The sequence below is a fragment of the Erithacus rubecula genome (genome assembly GCF_903797595.1).
Source record: "Erithacus rubecula genome assembly, chromosome: 18".
Taxonomy (NCBI): Eukaryota; Metazoa; Chordata; class Aves; order Passeriformes; family Muscicapidae; genus Erithacus; species Erithacus rubecula.
In genome coordinates this window covers 3,680,954-3,696,195 of record NC_136670.1, presented here as the reverse complement: position 1 = coordinate 3,696,195, position 15,242 = coordinate 3,680,954, and the positions used below count along the sequence as shown (strand labels likewise).

General features: G+C 42.9%; 1 protein-coding gene across 6 annotated transcripts in view; it reads right to left on the bottom strand.

The window, feature by feature from the left end:
- The window catches only part of PTPRT (protein tyrosine phosphatase receptor type T), a 438,156-nt gene that overhangs the window by 116,405 nt on the left and 306,509 nt on the right, over positions 1-15,242 (bottom strand). For all 6 annotated transcript variants that reach the window (XM_079321668.1, XM_079321670.1, XM_079321671.1 and 3 more), the window contains exons 10-11: positions 3,225-3,426; positions 8-110 (exon numbers count right to left, since the gene is read on the bottom strand). In XM_079321668.1, coding sequence (XP_079177794.1) covers positions 8-110; positions 3,225-3,426 — 305 coding nt within the window. The remainder of the gene's footprint in view (positions 1-7; positions 111-3,224; positions 3,427-15,242) is intronic.

Genomic DNA, 15,242 nt, shown 5'->3' with positions numbered 1-15,242 from the left:
CACCCACCTGACAGGTGCTCCCCGGGACTGAGCAGGCTTCAGCATGACGGTGATGGTGGTGTCAGTCTCGTTGAGGGGAGAGTCTGTGTCGTACTCGGGCATGGACGGAGCTGCAGCGGGACAAAGCAACACCTTCACTGGGCACCACTGCCTTTGGCACTCATGGCAGCATTATACTGACATTTCTCTCATGAAATACCAAAATACTTCCCAGTGTCACGACCAGAATGATCAAAATATTTGCACACTCTTTTTCCATTGCAATTAAACGGGAGTTGGATGATCTTCAAGTTGGATTTGAAAATCCCATCTTGAATTTTGAAGACTTAGTAAGCCCTTGAGATGGAATCATTCCTTCAGTGTTAAAGGTGAGGAAGGAAAACTGCATAGACATTATAAAAAAACCCCAAACTATCAGGATGAGTGAATTAGTGGCAGAGCTAAGAAAAGCACCCTGAATCCAGAACATTTTTCCTTGTTCTGGTCAGTGGATTAGCCCTCTCACATCTTAAGAGATTTTAATGCACAGAGTTAATCTGTGTCCTTTTGATTAGCTGGGGGGTGTGCTAGGAAACACAAAAGATGAAAAGAGAGGAGCACAAATTAGCCAGGTTATTTTTGCACCCAAACCCAGGACATTTCACCTTGGTGCTTAAGTGCTGCTGACTGCAGAGATCCCAGTGCCACCCCTGGGCAGTGCCCAGCCATGGCAACCCCATCCCTGATGTGCTCCCCCAAGCAATACAGAAACCCACTGAATAAAAACCCACTCAGCCAAACTCTAGTTTCTCCTTCTGCTTTGTTATCTTCTCTTAGGAACATTTTATGAAAGTAGTACAGCTTTCCTTAGGAAATATATTTCACTTATCACTTCTTCCTTCCCCGGGAGCAGGCATCTGTTTGGGACAGGTTTTACTTGTAGAGATCATGAGGTCAGAGCAGCACCAAATTTGTTCCAAAGATGCAGGTTTTGCTGAAATAACTTTAAAGAATAAAGCAAACAGAAGAATTCACACAGATAGTTCTTCTGTAGCTTACAAGGGCAAGTTGCATGGTGGGGGATCCCATATTTAATCCTCTCATAGTGATTTTCACTGTAATCCTGTTTACAATCAGGATTTTTATCTAAATGCCTGAAAACTGTCAAGAATGGGGGCTGCTATTATCAGCTCAGCTGCTGGCTCCCCTGTCAATAAGCTGGGAATTCGTTCAGAGTGAATGTCAACTGCTTAAGAAGGATTTCTCTGGAATAAGGTGCTCTCCATCAAGGGGAAGCAGTGATCCATTGAAAGGAGACACATCCTCAGTGGTCTTCCACACTAGAGAGCACCGGAGATCACAGAATGGTTTGGTTGGAAGGGATCTTAAAGATCATCCATTCCACCCCTGCCTGGCAGGGACACCTACCACTAGCCCAGGTTGCTCCAACGTGGCCTTGAACTCTGCCAGGGATCCAGGGGCAGCCACAGCTGCTCTGGGCACCTGTGCCAGGGGCTCAGCACTCTCATAGGGGAGAATTTCTTCCTGACATCCAACCTAACCCTCCAGGTGAGCACCCCAGCTGTCCCAGCCTGGCTCAGAGCAGAGGGGCTCCAGCCCTGGAGCATCTCCATGGTCTCCTCTGGGCTCAATCCAACATTGTCCCTCCTTTCCTTCCTGTGCTGAGGACACAGAGCTGGATGCAGAGCTCCAGGTGAGGTCTCACAAGGGCAGAGGAGGAAAATCCCCTCCCTCAACTTGCTGGCCATGATGGAATTGCTGAGCCCCTGCTCTGTCCAGGGGGGACAGTGCTACAGCACAGCTTAGTGCACCACACAAATACACTCACATTGCTACAGCACAGATGTCTTCCCATGGGGAAAAAAAGATCCAGCCTCACAAGGACATTCCTGTCAATGCAAAAATCCTTCTTCTCCCTAATAACCTCGAGGCTGCCTCTTAGAGCAAGTTTAACAGCAATTTTCAAATTATTTGGAAAAATGTATCAAAACCTTGACCACGCAATGAAATAATCTAATGTCAGAGACTACTCTAATGCTTGCATGGGGCTTGTACCCACCTACTGAGAGTGAGATATTTGGAAGATGGGGAGTAAAAAAGTCAGCAAACCAAGCATATAGCTGGCACTCAGGCTGCTAACACAGTTTAAGCACTTAAGGGATGATAAAATGCAAAGAAACTGAATGTGAGGGAAAAAGGCCCCCAAACCATTGCTGTGTTTTTTATTTCTCTGATCACAAATGAATGGAGTACACATTCACAGCAGGGCTGCAGAAGCCCCAACAGCCCATGGAGCTGTTTGGACACTTAATGGCTTTTACTTCAAGTGGTTCAGAGTTTTAGTGCTAAATGTGAAGGGTTCACACCCTGAGCAGAGGGAGGGGATGTGCTTTGCTTCCTTAAAATTTACCCTGTCACTTACTGCTTACAACTTGCTATTATTAACTGATTTTGAAATAGGGCAGTGGAAAAATCTATATTGTAGTGCAGTCTTTTCTACAATAACCAGCCATAATTTCAAGCATTACCAGTGTCCTGAATGTTCCTGATGTGTATTTTGACTTTACTGAAAAAATAGTTAAAATAGTCTAGAAAATGACAGCTTTTCTCTCTGCTAAAGAACCTATTTTAGTGCTATCAACTAAATGTTAAAATCCAGATGTTTCTGCCCAATATCACCACTACTATCCTTTTTTTTATAACTGACCTGCTTCCCTTTTTATTTTCCACACCTTTTCTTTGCCATTACCTCCTTATTTTAATGACTTTCATATTCTTGCCTCAAGTTCTTCCTCTGTTCTTACTCATAAAAAACCCAAGAAAGATGGCTTTCCTCCCTTATTTTTAGTCTCCTTGCACTATTAATTCCTTTACTGCATTACATCCATTTTCATACATCTTGAAAATAAAAACCACATTACAGAAGGAGCTTCCCCAGCCAGGCAGATAATAGTAACAATAATTACTATAAGGGTAGTTCATTTGTGGAACTAATGATGGCTCTCATTTAAAATGCTCCATAGATATCCACAGGTATTTAAGACGCCCACAAATTAACCCTTGTATTTGTAAATAAACAAAGATCTGTGGCTGTTTCAAAACTCTGCCCTATAAAACTTAAGAGAGACATCAAGCTGAGTATTTTTTATAATTTTATGCACCAGCTTTAAGCCTAAAGTACAAAGCCCTTTAAGTATTTTTTTCCCCCATCTCCAAAGCAGTACCTGAAATCTTAGTTGCAATCCTGGTGGTGATGGGTGGCCCAAAGCCCTTGACTGTGCTGGCTTTGATGGTGAATGAATAGGTGGTGCCTGGGTACAGCCCCACAAAGAGGTGATGGGTCTCATTCCGCAGCTTGAAGACTTTCCCTCTTTGGCTGGACAGGTCAGCACTGGGATCCAGAGACCCAACAGCCTTGTAGGTGATCTGTAAAATGGAGAGCAACACAGGAAGGTGATGAAGGGCATTCTGCACGTGGCCTCTCCCTGCTCCCTTGTTTTGTCACCTCTCCTGACTGAATTTCAAGGACAGGTATTAATTCAGGATTATTTCCGTGTCTCCCGTGAGCGGTTTTGTATTTGGGTGCTGTCAAACAAACATGACAATTTTTCCAAGGTTTCACTTAGGGAAAAACTAATTTCCTGTCTCTCCTAAAGCCTCAGCATGTTCTGACTTATAACAAAAGATGTAAAGAATTGCTCCATGTTCCCAAGCTCAGAACTTCAGTCAAACCAGAGCACACAGCACGACCGGCAGGATTTTCATGAGAATTGCCCATGCAACCCCCACAGCTCATGAAAACTCTCAGTGCAAACATGGATATGTTTCCTTTTGGCAAATCATCTCCTCAAAAGGCAGCTGAAAACAATGGCAGCCTCCTTCTGACAACAAAAGCTTTGGAAGCCTTTTCCTGTGCTACAGAGAATACGCTGAAATGAAATTATATGTTTAAATGAAATAAACATCATCATGCCTTTAGACAAAGGAAACCAGCTCTGTGGAAACCAGCTTCTGCTGTCCCTTCCCTGCCCTCATTCTGAGCCTCAGAGTGCAGATTTACACGTGCTGCAGTGTCTGGTTCACACCTGGTTTAAGCCAGGAGGGTTCCAGAGCTGGAGGGATGTCCTGAGAACAGCTGGAGCTGGTGCCAGCACAGCTGGAAACCTGCCTGAGCTCAGCACACTCACCCATGGCAACCCTCCTGATACACAGACACTTCAAGGGAAACTCATGACTTATTTACCAGCCAATTCCTTGCCTGAGCTCCAAATTCAATCCCAAGGCAGCTCAGTTTCAACAGAGCTGTCAATATAATGTACCGTGCTTTGCTGCTCTCCTAACCTTTTTTGATATTATGGGATCCTCACTTATTTGTAATGAAACACTATGAATAAATCAATGTATGTTAATACATGAGGTCTTCAATTTTTTATTAAGGTCTCCACAATAATCTAATTCCCAGCCTTTCTGAAAGAGCCTTTGAAAATCTTTAAGTTGCTTGCTGTATGACAGGAGGAAAATGTTGCATTTTGAGGAAAAAGAAATATCCAGTGTTTAAAAAGGGAGGCTTTAATAATAACAGGATAAAAAAGAGACCGAGACTGATGTTACTGACACCAGAGAAGGGTGAGAGCATGTGAATCCTGTTATTTGGACAGTGAAGAACAATTTAGACAGAGCTGACACCCAAGATAAGGCAGTGTAACAGAGAAGAGGCATGAATTACACCAGCAACAAGAAAGTACAGAAGCAGAACTCTTAAAGGAATTATAATTAGACAGCTTGGAGGTGATCTCATTGAAAACCAGCTAATTTGTCCAGGAATTACAACTGGGTTTAAATTTTTTATTACACACCAGACACCTGAGAAATAGAGAGATATGAGCATAATGGTTCTTAAAACAAACAAAAAATTAAAAACAGGAGGAAAATCTCTACACCCATTGCTTTTCCCTCAGGGGGTCAAGAACCAGCATGGCATGGGACAGTATTTCCTGAGTTCTTATTGCATCAAGGTGCTCCAAGGCAAGGGAATTAGGAAGAAAACCACTGGAATTAAATCGAAAAACAAATACTTAAATCAAGAGACATGACCCTGTCCATGCCATAGCTAAAATCCAGAAAGAAAAATGCATTTAATTTCATGTTATGTAGGAATGAGCCAATGCAATCTTGTATGCTCTGTTGGCACATCAAGAGCTAGAGAAATAGAAATTCTATAAAACTACAAAGGGAGATCAGCAAAATAGGAATTGGGGGAAAAGAAGGGAACTTCCTATGCCTGGGGCACTGAACAGCAAATTCACAGCATGCCCAGGTCAGACAGTGGCCTATGGAAAATCAGTTATATTTATTTTCAAGCACATTAAAATGAAGGTTATAAATACAAGTGCAAGATGCACTTGTCCTTGATTTCCATCCATATAAATGAATGTATTCAGCTACCTTCAGCAGTTCTAAAATCATTACAGAAACAGTTATTTTTCCTTATTAAAAAAAAAAAAAAACAGAGAAAATCTATCCCCTTAAGGCAAAAAGAGCTAGAAAAGCTTTCAAAAAGAAAAAACACAAAAGAAGAAAAAAACAACTCACTGATTTTAAAAAACAAACAAACCAACTCAGTCTTTATTTTTCTGTTAACTACAGCAGTGAATGAATACAAGGGACCTTAGAACAACCTGGGTCAACTCACAAGAAGCAGGGAAGGAGGAAACAGCATTTGAGAGAATGTCCCCAATTTGATATTGTAGTGTGGGTCAACTTTCAGAGCAACTCACTCAAATCAGGATCTCCCAAGACTCTTTTCAGGATATACAAATTCCAGCAGAGAGATTTGTGGCACAGCCAAGTGTGAGTTTACTTTTCCTGTAGCAAAGTCTCTTCCCAGTAGAAATGGACTCTGTCAAACCAGGTGGTGTGAGGGCATTCAGAGGAAACCACCCTTGTCCCCAAAACAGAACATTTGACTTTAACACATGAACAGTATGGATGCAGCACAGAGAATAGAAACACAAGAGTGCAAAGCTGTCCAGTGTCACTGAGTCCAGCAGCAGAAATATTTATGGGCTGAATGGTGCAGATACAGCAACCAATTCCTGCTCTCATCAGGGCTGAGCTCTTCTCTGCTTCCCTCCAGGAGGGCTCTGAGTGACTGGAGTGGGCAGGAACGTGCACAGACTCTGCCAGGAGCCCCTGGGCTGTGTGCCCACCCCTGGGAGGACCCTCCTCACCACCACCAGCACCTGATGTTCTCCAGGCTGCCATTTATAAAACCAGGGCTTCTGCACTCCTCTACACAAACATTTGTGTGTTTGAGAAGGCTGTAGATTTCTGTAATTGCTGAGTGCTGTTGGTTAAGCAGCCAAAGCCCCAGTGAACCAGATGAAGCAGCCCTGGAAACAGAGCTGCCCACATGGAAAAGGAGGAAAACTCTTCCAGCTCAGGAAAAAAAAAAAAAAAAACAAAACACAAAACCAACCAATAATTTTCTTCTTCCAAGTGAGCTAGCTGCTGTTTGTTACTCTCAGTGCTGCCCTGAGCGTGGATCAGCAGCTGAGAGCTCTGTCTCAGCCTCATTCCTCTCTGGACCTGCAGGCACAGTGGCAGCAGCTGCCACTCCAGCTGCAGCACAGCTGTCCCTGCCAGCTGTGGCCTGGCACATCCCTGCTCTGCCACCCTCCCACAGCCAGCAGCAGCTCCACGGGCTCAGGGCAGTGGGATTTCCCCACTGGAATAACTCAAAAGTGCCACACACACGGGTTTGTGTGCATCCATGGCTCTGGGGCAGAGGATCTGTCCTGCAGAAATCAGTGTATCACTCAGATGTTCCTTTTCATGTTCCTCCACCAAACCTCAGCTGGGTAAAAGGAAGGCACAGGTAAAAAGAAGTTTCCAGTCTTCTCAACTGATTTAAACTCAATTTTCTGAAGCGAGAGAAATTGCACGGAACCAGAGAGTGAAAAATTTTCAAGAAACTGTAGAAATTTCTGACTCTGAGTAATTTATAAAGGCACAAAAACATGTCTGGAGAAGAAATATGGCACTTCTCTGGAACAAGAAGGATGCTGGAAAAAACACCTGTCTTGTGGTTTGTATGCTGAATATTTATCTTAATTTCTTGTTCCAAGTGTCAAAGCATTTCATTACAAAACAAACAAGAGATTCTAATCTAAAAAAATGAGATAACTTAATTGCTCAAAAGCAGCTGTTCTAAATTATTTTTAAATAATCTATTTTAAAGACAAGCTGAGCCATCTAATACATCTATATTCTCAAAAAAAATTAACATTATTAATTTAAAAGTTCAAAAGCATAGACATAAAACAAACAGAAAAAACCAAAAAATATTCTTGAAAATATTTATTTGCATTCTGATGCAGAATAAATGAAAATACAAAAATGAGGAAATTTCTCACAAGACTGAAACTCTATGGCTTTTAACCACCTCCCTGATCTCCCTGCAGGCCAGGCACTGTTCTGAGTGGAAAGTTGTCTTTGCTCTGCAAACTGGAATATCTGTCCAGGGTTTCCACAGGGAATGGAGAGTTCAGCATCAGCTCCAGAGGAACTTGATGGTCCCAAGGAAATTTTAATGGTCAACACTGCTATGGATCTAAACACAGCAAAATCAGGCAAAGAAATGAACATTAAAATAAATCCTAAATCTCCTTGGAACCTCCTTCACTGAGTTAATTAAATACTTCTTATACTGAAGCAATAAAAGCAGTAAATTTGAAAAAAAAAAATCAAAAAGCCAAATGGTGAAGGAAACTCAGAAAACTGAGCAAAATTTGGCTACATGAGTCCAAATTCTTAGTAAAATGTAAAGCAGGCCAAAAGTACAAGCTCAAGTCTACTGAAAACTATCAGAAAAGGCTTTATAATGTCCAGGTGTTCAGTGATGTATAATTGCTGTGATAGATTGGAGAATAAGACCAGCATAAAGGAGTGGGCTGGTGAGCAAGAGCACTCCTGGTTGTTATTTCAGCAACCTCTTCCAGTGCACTCCAGTCCCCATTAACCAGGGGCACCCCCTCTTATTCCTCTGCTTTTTATCCACTTTAAACCTTGGAATATTAACTCCTTGAAATCACTGAGCTATGGTAACAACCCCAGAGATGTAGATGTAATATTGAGAGCATAAGCACAGCTCTTCTCTCCTTCCCAGATTCCAATTTAAGACAATTTTCTGGGGAGACGTGAACACTTTGCTAACAGTCATCATCTGTGACTGCAGAACTTCTCTCACAAGGACATAAAACTTTCATGGGGAAAGGAGAGATGATAGCAGAGGTATTAACTAAACCAGGAAGCACAAATTTATTTCCCTCTGCAAGAAAGAAAACACGTAATTTAAAAAATAACGAAAATAACCCACTTGGATTTTTCAAAACTCCAGTGGAAAACAAGCAAGTGCACAAGTCTGGTGAATTTGACTCCTTATTTGTCCTGTGCTTTCTAAAATAGAAATGCCACATCAAGAGTTGAAAATTAGAGGTTAAAAAATCCCTGTAGGAAAAAAAAAAGGTACTTATTGTTGAAAATGTGGTAATTAAAGAGGGAAATAGACCATCAAGAGATGTGATGAATTAACTTTGTGTTTAGAAGTTCCTTTGGAAGAACCTATTATGGCATGAAGCCCCAAGCTTGATACAAGAACACATTGTGATAAAGATCTCATTACTCCACTGTAATGACCCTTCTTGCCCAGCACTACTAAAACCCTCAGGGAACCCAGGATGGCTGTTCAGACTCTCTGTAATCCTCTTAAATAAATAAATTAACAAGGCAGAATATTCTGCTCAAATCACAGCTGATAGATCCATTTAGCCTGCCCATACATTTGGTACATATGAGTAAGATTTCATCCTGATGAATAACAGAGTTGTCAGATTTTGTGTGTTCATAACCTTAAAACTGAGGGCAGAACACTCCAAAGTCTCAGGATTGAGAGCTTGCCAGTCAAGGCAAAAAAAATTATGCTCATATGTTTCTTCCCACAGCAATTGATCCCAGTATGCAGACCACTTCATCTTATATCTTTTGCCATATAGAATTAATCAACCCCAGTGAGCAGAATATTGCTCTCTACAGCCATATCCACCATCAAACATTAGGACTTTAAGCTTCCCCTCTGATTTTAGCAATTGCAGCCTGTTTCAATGCAAATGGTAAGTACTGCTGTTAAATCACACACTACTTTGTGGCTACATTATACAACCTTATATCTATTTTCCATTTTAGTGACAGCCTGCATAGCAGTTTGGGGAAGGCATTTGAAGCCTATAAATCCATTGCATTATTCCCTTACATTCCCACCAATGTTTTATGTGCCTGTCTTTTAAAACAGCCTCTCCACACCCTCCTGCAACCCCTCCCATCTGGGGTGACAGAAAGCTGCACTAACTCTCTCTGTATATAATATAGGGTTTTTTCTCCCCTTTTTTTCACTCAGCAATGCCTCAAGACTAAAACAATCTCTTGCTATGGACAAGAGAGGGGTCAGGACAAGGAAGATGACACAGCCACTGCTTGCAAGAGTGTGCCAAGGTCAGGAGCAGGGTCTGCAGGGACACCCTCACTGGTGTCTGTCCCTTTACTGAACCAGAAGAAAAGGCAGCTTTCCCTGACTTCTTGCTGCTTTTTTGAACTCACTCCTGCCTTGTGAAGCAAGACCTTGCATCAAGACCTTTTTTATCTCTCAGTTATTATCATACCATGCTGCACACAGGGCACGGGGAGCTGCACTGGGAATAAGGATCCCAGTGACTGTCACAGATGTCAGCTCCTCCAGCACTGCTCAGCAAGCAGGAGAGGAGGAGGCAGCCTGTCCATCTGACCAGAAAATCCCAGAAAAGTCTGGAGTTCCTTCCCACACCAGGGCTGGACCCAGCTTCCCCTGCCCTCTGGGACTGTGCCCTGCCACCAGGTCCCACCTGCCCCATTGCTGACTGCCCTGCTCAGCTGATGGAAAAGCCTGGGACCAAACCCACTGAAACAACAAAGATGCTGGCATCCAGAATATTAAAGCTGCAAACCAGTCCCAGCTTTAATTCCTGCCTTTTTTTTAAAGTGGATCCTTCTGGAGAAGGACTTTTCACAAGGGCATGTAGTTATAGGCCAAGGGGGAATGATTTAGATTTGATATTGTGAAGAAATCCTTCACTGTAAATGTGGAGAGGCACTGGCACAGCTGTCCAGAGAGTTTGTGCACATGCCATCCCTGGATGTGTATAAATGCAAATTAGGATGGGGCTTGGAGCAACCTGGTTTAGTGGGAGGTGTCCCTACCCATGGGAGGGGTAGAACCAGATGAGCATTAAGGTCCCTTCCAATCCAAACCATTCTGGGGCTCTATAACTCTCATTTTGAAAACCACTTCAGTCCCAATTGCATAATCCTCTCTGGAGCCAGCCCCTTCTACTCACCCAGATGACACCCAGGCAGACTCAGCTGTGAACATGCCTGACTTAGTGGTGTTTAAATCCTCCTCAGAGAGCTTTAGTGCTCAGCTGCCAGGAGCCCAGCTCCAGTGCACTCACACCCAACACTGAGTAGAGCTCTGTGAGTGCCAGGCTGTGCTCCTGCCCAGCACCTGCAGCCTGCAGGAACTCTCCCCTGTGCTTTGCCACGCCACTTGCTTCAAATTCACAACACAGTTGCCATGAGACTTCACAAACAGATGAGGAAGAATTTTGTCACAGGCAAAGTGTGATTTTCCAGAGCTGGAAACCATTCTGCAATTCATAAGAGTGCAGAGATAAGGGAGTCAGGTATCAGCAGAGAGCTGGATGTGTTTCACAGGGTTCAGCACTGCAGATGGAGGGGAGGGGAAACCAACTGCAAGGCTTCATGATTGAAAACACCTCAGGAAACAATAGCCTATTTAGTTTTAAATCTTGCCTTACATATTCCACTCCATGCTCTAATAAAGCCTACAGGAAAACTTCATTTTCCCCCTGTATCCCAAAAATAAACACAAATCAACCCATGCATTCAAGTCTGACAGAAATATCCTTGAACTGAAAGTTATACAAACACAACCATTCATTTCCCTAGCTGCTGCCTGGGGGAAGCAGTGTTCCTCTAGCCAGGTGTTAAATGCCATGTGCAATGTGAGTTAACCATGAAAAGGACTTCTATCACAGAATGCTTTGGCTTGGAAGGGACCTGAAACTTCATCTGGCTCCAAATCCACTGCCATGGGTGGGGCACCTTTCACTAGAGCAGGTTTTTATGATGGGAGAAAACCAGCTGCAGCTCAGGGTGTCTGCTGGAAATGTTTTATTTTTAATTCAGCCGGTGCAGAGGGTGTACAAAGTGAAGACTTCTACTGAACATCTCACTCACCATCATTCTGAACAACACAGACCTTCCAGACATTTCATAAGGCTTCTCCATAGCTCTTATCACATATGGATTTATTCTCATGTAGTCAGCACTGAGTTTTCAAAACACATCATTCTGAACCTGAGTTTGTAATGTTCATGAGATACCCAACATCAAAAGCAGCTTCAGATTTCAGTGGGAAGAACAGCAGGAACAGCCATTCCCAATCACAGCCTTCCCTTCCTGCTTGCTTGAGACTTGACAACAAGAGTCATAAGATGCTTTTAAAATTACATATTTCTTACACAGATCATCCCAGCACCACCAGTGGCTCTCCCCCAGTCAGTGCTCACCAGGCTGAGCCAGGAAGGTTTAATTGTCCCCTCCCCTGCAGTGACAGCTCTGAGCACCAGACTCAAGCTGGATAAGGACAATTTACACTTCTGAATTCAAACCTGGCAAGCCAGCACCTTCCCCAGCCTGAAACTCACTGAGGAATGAAAATCAGCTCTTTCCTCCCCCACAGCCCCTTGCCTGGGGTCACCCTCAGAACCACAGCTCCACAGGAAAACACCCCAGCAGGAACACCTGACACAATACAGGAGTGAATTACAGTCACTGCCTGCTGAACCCAAGAGCAAAAGCAGGTACAGCTCTATGGGACAAAGCCCAGACTTTGCTTATTCTGCTTCTTCTGCAGAAATCTTCACTTCCAGGCAGAAATCCTCCTTTTAATCTCGGCAAACCACAGTTTCAGCAGACAATTAAAGATCATTTGCTTTCCAAAGGTGAAATATAATTGTGGCTTTGCATCATTTTAAGTAGCTACAGAGATTCTCCTGTAACAGAGATGCACTGCAGGCTCCCAGCCACATGGAGACTGGCACAGCCCCATCCCTGTTTACAGCATGACTGGGAGCACTTGCCACTTCCAGTTCCAAGGCTGGTATTGAGCACAGTGTAAATCAAACAACCAGGGCCAGAAGGTGGGCTTTGCATTTCATTTCAAGTTCAAAGCTGAGAGTGTCAGAGGTGCAGGACTCAGATCTGTGTTTTGTATCAAAGCATGCTAATATTTTTGTCTAGCTCACCTCCATCTTCACATTCCAGCACAAGCCTGACTTGGGTGTGAAAGATAAGGCATGGAGAACATAAGGAATCTCTTCCACATATATTATCAGAGCTGCTTGTTTTCTTGGAGGAAACAGCAGAGAAGCATGATCCCTCTACAACACCCCATGGGCTGTTAAATGCAAGGAATGCAATAGTACAGACTCAATTCAAAGAATCACAAAATGGTTTGAGTTGGAAGGGACCTTGAAGTTAATCCTGCCATGGCAGGGACACACTCCACTGTCCCAGGTTTCTCCAAGCCCTGTCCATCTGGCCTTGGACACTACCAGAGATCCAGAGGCAGCCACAGCTTCTCTCAGTGACCAACTCCAGTGCTGCACCACCCTCTCAGTAAATAATGTCTTCCTAGTATCTAATCTAAATCTCTGCCCTCTTCCAGTTTAAAACCATTTTCCCTTGTCTTATTGCTCCATGCCTTCACAAAGCCTCTCTCTAACTCTCTTATAGCCCTTTAGGTAATGGAAAGGGCTTTAAGGTCTCCTCAGAGCCTTTTCTCCTCCAGGCTGACCCCTGGAGGGGATTTAGGGTCCTCTCCAACCCAAATAATTCTAGAATTTTATGAACATTACTGTTCCTGTCACAGACTGAAGGTGATTAAAAACAGAAGCAAAAGCACCACAGAGTGGTCAAACCACAGCTTTAACCCCAAACCATGTGGGAAGTCTTGCAAAAGTCTTAATATTCTTAAGACACAAGAGCCTGGCTGCACACCTGGATCCACCTGCAAGGGATGAAGGGCAGGAGGAGCACTCAGCACAGGAACAGCAGCTGGAAGCATTAAGCCAATATTCTGAGCCCAGCAAAGCCCTCAAACACACATTTAACCTCCCTTCCTGCCAAGGGGATCTGAAGTGCATCTCCACATTCTCATCTCAAAAGCAGAGGATAAATCAATCAAGCCCAGAGCTCTGTTATTATCCCAAGATCAACCTGTGATCACTCACACAAAAAGAATTAAAAATTTTTCTTCAATGAAGGAATCACAGAGCACTAAGGATGAGAACTCACTTATAAATCAGTACTGACACCTATTAAAACAAAATTTACTTTTCTATGTTGATTTTTTTGTCCTTTCTTTTTGGCCTCTATCTTAAAATGTTCAGACTTAGAGCAGAACTGAAAGCATCTCAAACCCAAGTATCTATGAATCATAAATAGAAGTGGTCACACTTTGCTAATCACAAAATCATTTGCCTGTACCTCACCATGCTGTTTGCACAGAGTTTATCAGAAAGACAAAGCATCACAGGAGCAGATACAACCATTTTTTGACATTGTGTATTAAAAAGATGACTCTGACTGCACTTTTTACAGTTGCCTCTCAAGCTACACCATTAACTTTGGATTTTTTTTCACCAGAATGATTGGAAAAAAAACCCTGTATGGAATAACTCTTAGATGAAAATAGGCTGTGCAATTGCCCAACCCATTTTCCAAATTTATAAATTAATACCTTCATCCTTCCTATCTAGCATAATTGCCAAAAAATAGTTTTGCCACTTGCAAAGATTTTTAAAACTGCTGCAAGTCTAAATCAGTCCTGCAAAACAGAATGGAAGCCAAGCCAGCTCCCCCATTAATGCACACCTGCCATAAATAAGAGGGTAAGAAATTCCTCCTGAAGCCAATGTAAAAACCTTGTTGTAATGCCCTAAGTAACAGCAAATAAATCCACCTGAAATGCTTCAGCCAGCAGGAAAAAAAAAAAAAAAAAAAAAAAAAGCCAAGTTGCTTCTGCACATTTTAGCAGAAAAATGGTCAGCATTGAGCTAGATAACAGGGAAGAAAATAAATGTTTATATGCAAAATATTTGCTTGGAATTTAGTGCTTAAGAAGCTGCCTTGTGCATTAGTATTTATAGCAAGATGGAACATGTTTTCTGAGCAGCTCTGCAAAGGTGGACAAGGTTGAAGCTCCCCTGGATGCTCAGCCTGTGATTCAGCTGGGCTTTGCAGAGCTCTCTGCTGGCCCCATCTCACTGTGACAGTGGGGTAAAAGGGGAAGGATCCAGGATCCATGGGGTGGATCTGGGGAAATGGGGAAGGGGAGATAGAGCTCCCCAAACTCCATCTCAGAGCAGCACAGAAGCTGAGCCTGAGGGGTAAACAACCAACTGCCCCAACCCCAAAAATCTTTTCTGAATCTTTTCCTTCTACATCTCAACATGTTGCATCAGCTAAAACTTAAGGAATTCATTTTACATTTTCATTGGAAAAAGCCATTTAACTCCCCTGAATCCTCTGCTCCCTCCCTCTCTCAGGGGCACAAGGCTTGACACTTTTTGCTTTCCCCTCTAATAAAAACACATCCTCAGAAAGAACAAATCCTGTGCCTGACATTACAGAGCCTTTAAAAGACTTCCCAGTGCTCACATCCAGAGGCTGTTCATTGTGCACTGACTCTTTGCAACTTCTGCTAAATAAACTCACTGCTGCTGGTTCCCTCTTGAATAAATCCTAGACCTGATTTTCTAATGTCCTGGGGATAATCCAAAGTCAGAAGACATCTGGAAATCCTCCATCACCTTGGAAAAACAACATCCTTAATTCCTCAGGACCAAACTGCTTTGGAGTAAATACATGGGATATAGCTTTTGCAGACACATTAGGTACTACATGAATAAAATCCCATTACTGTTATAGAAGAGGTTGTCTCCAATCAGGTTTGCTGCAGCAAGTTTTCTGCTTTATTTACCTGAACCATATTTTCCCAGAAGCCAGAGGCTGTAAAATCCACAGTTTATAAAGCAAGTTAAAAAATTCCTACCAAAACAAATGTT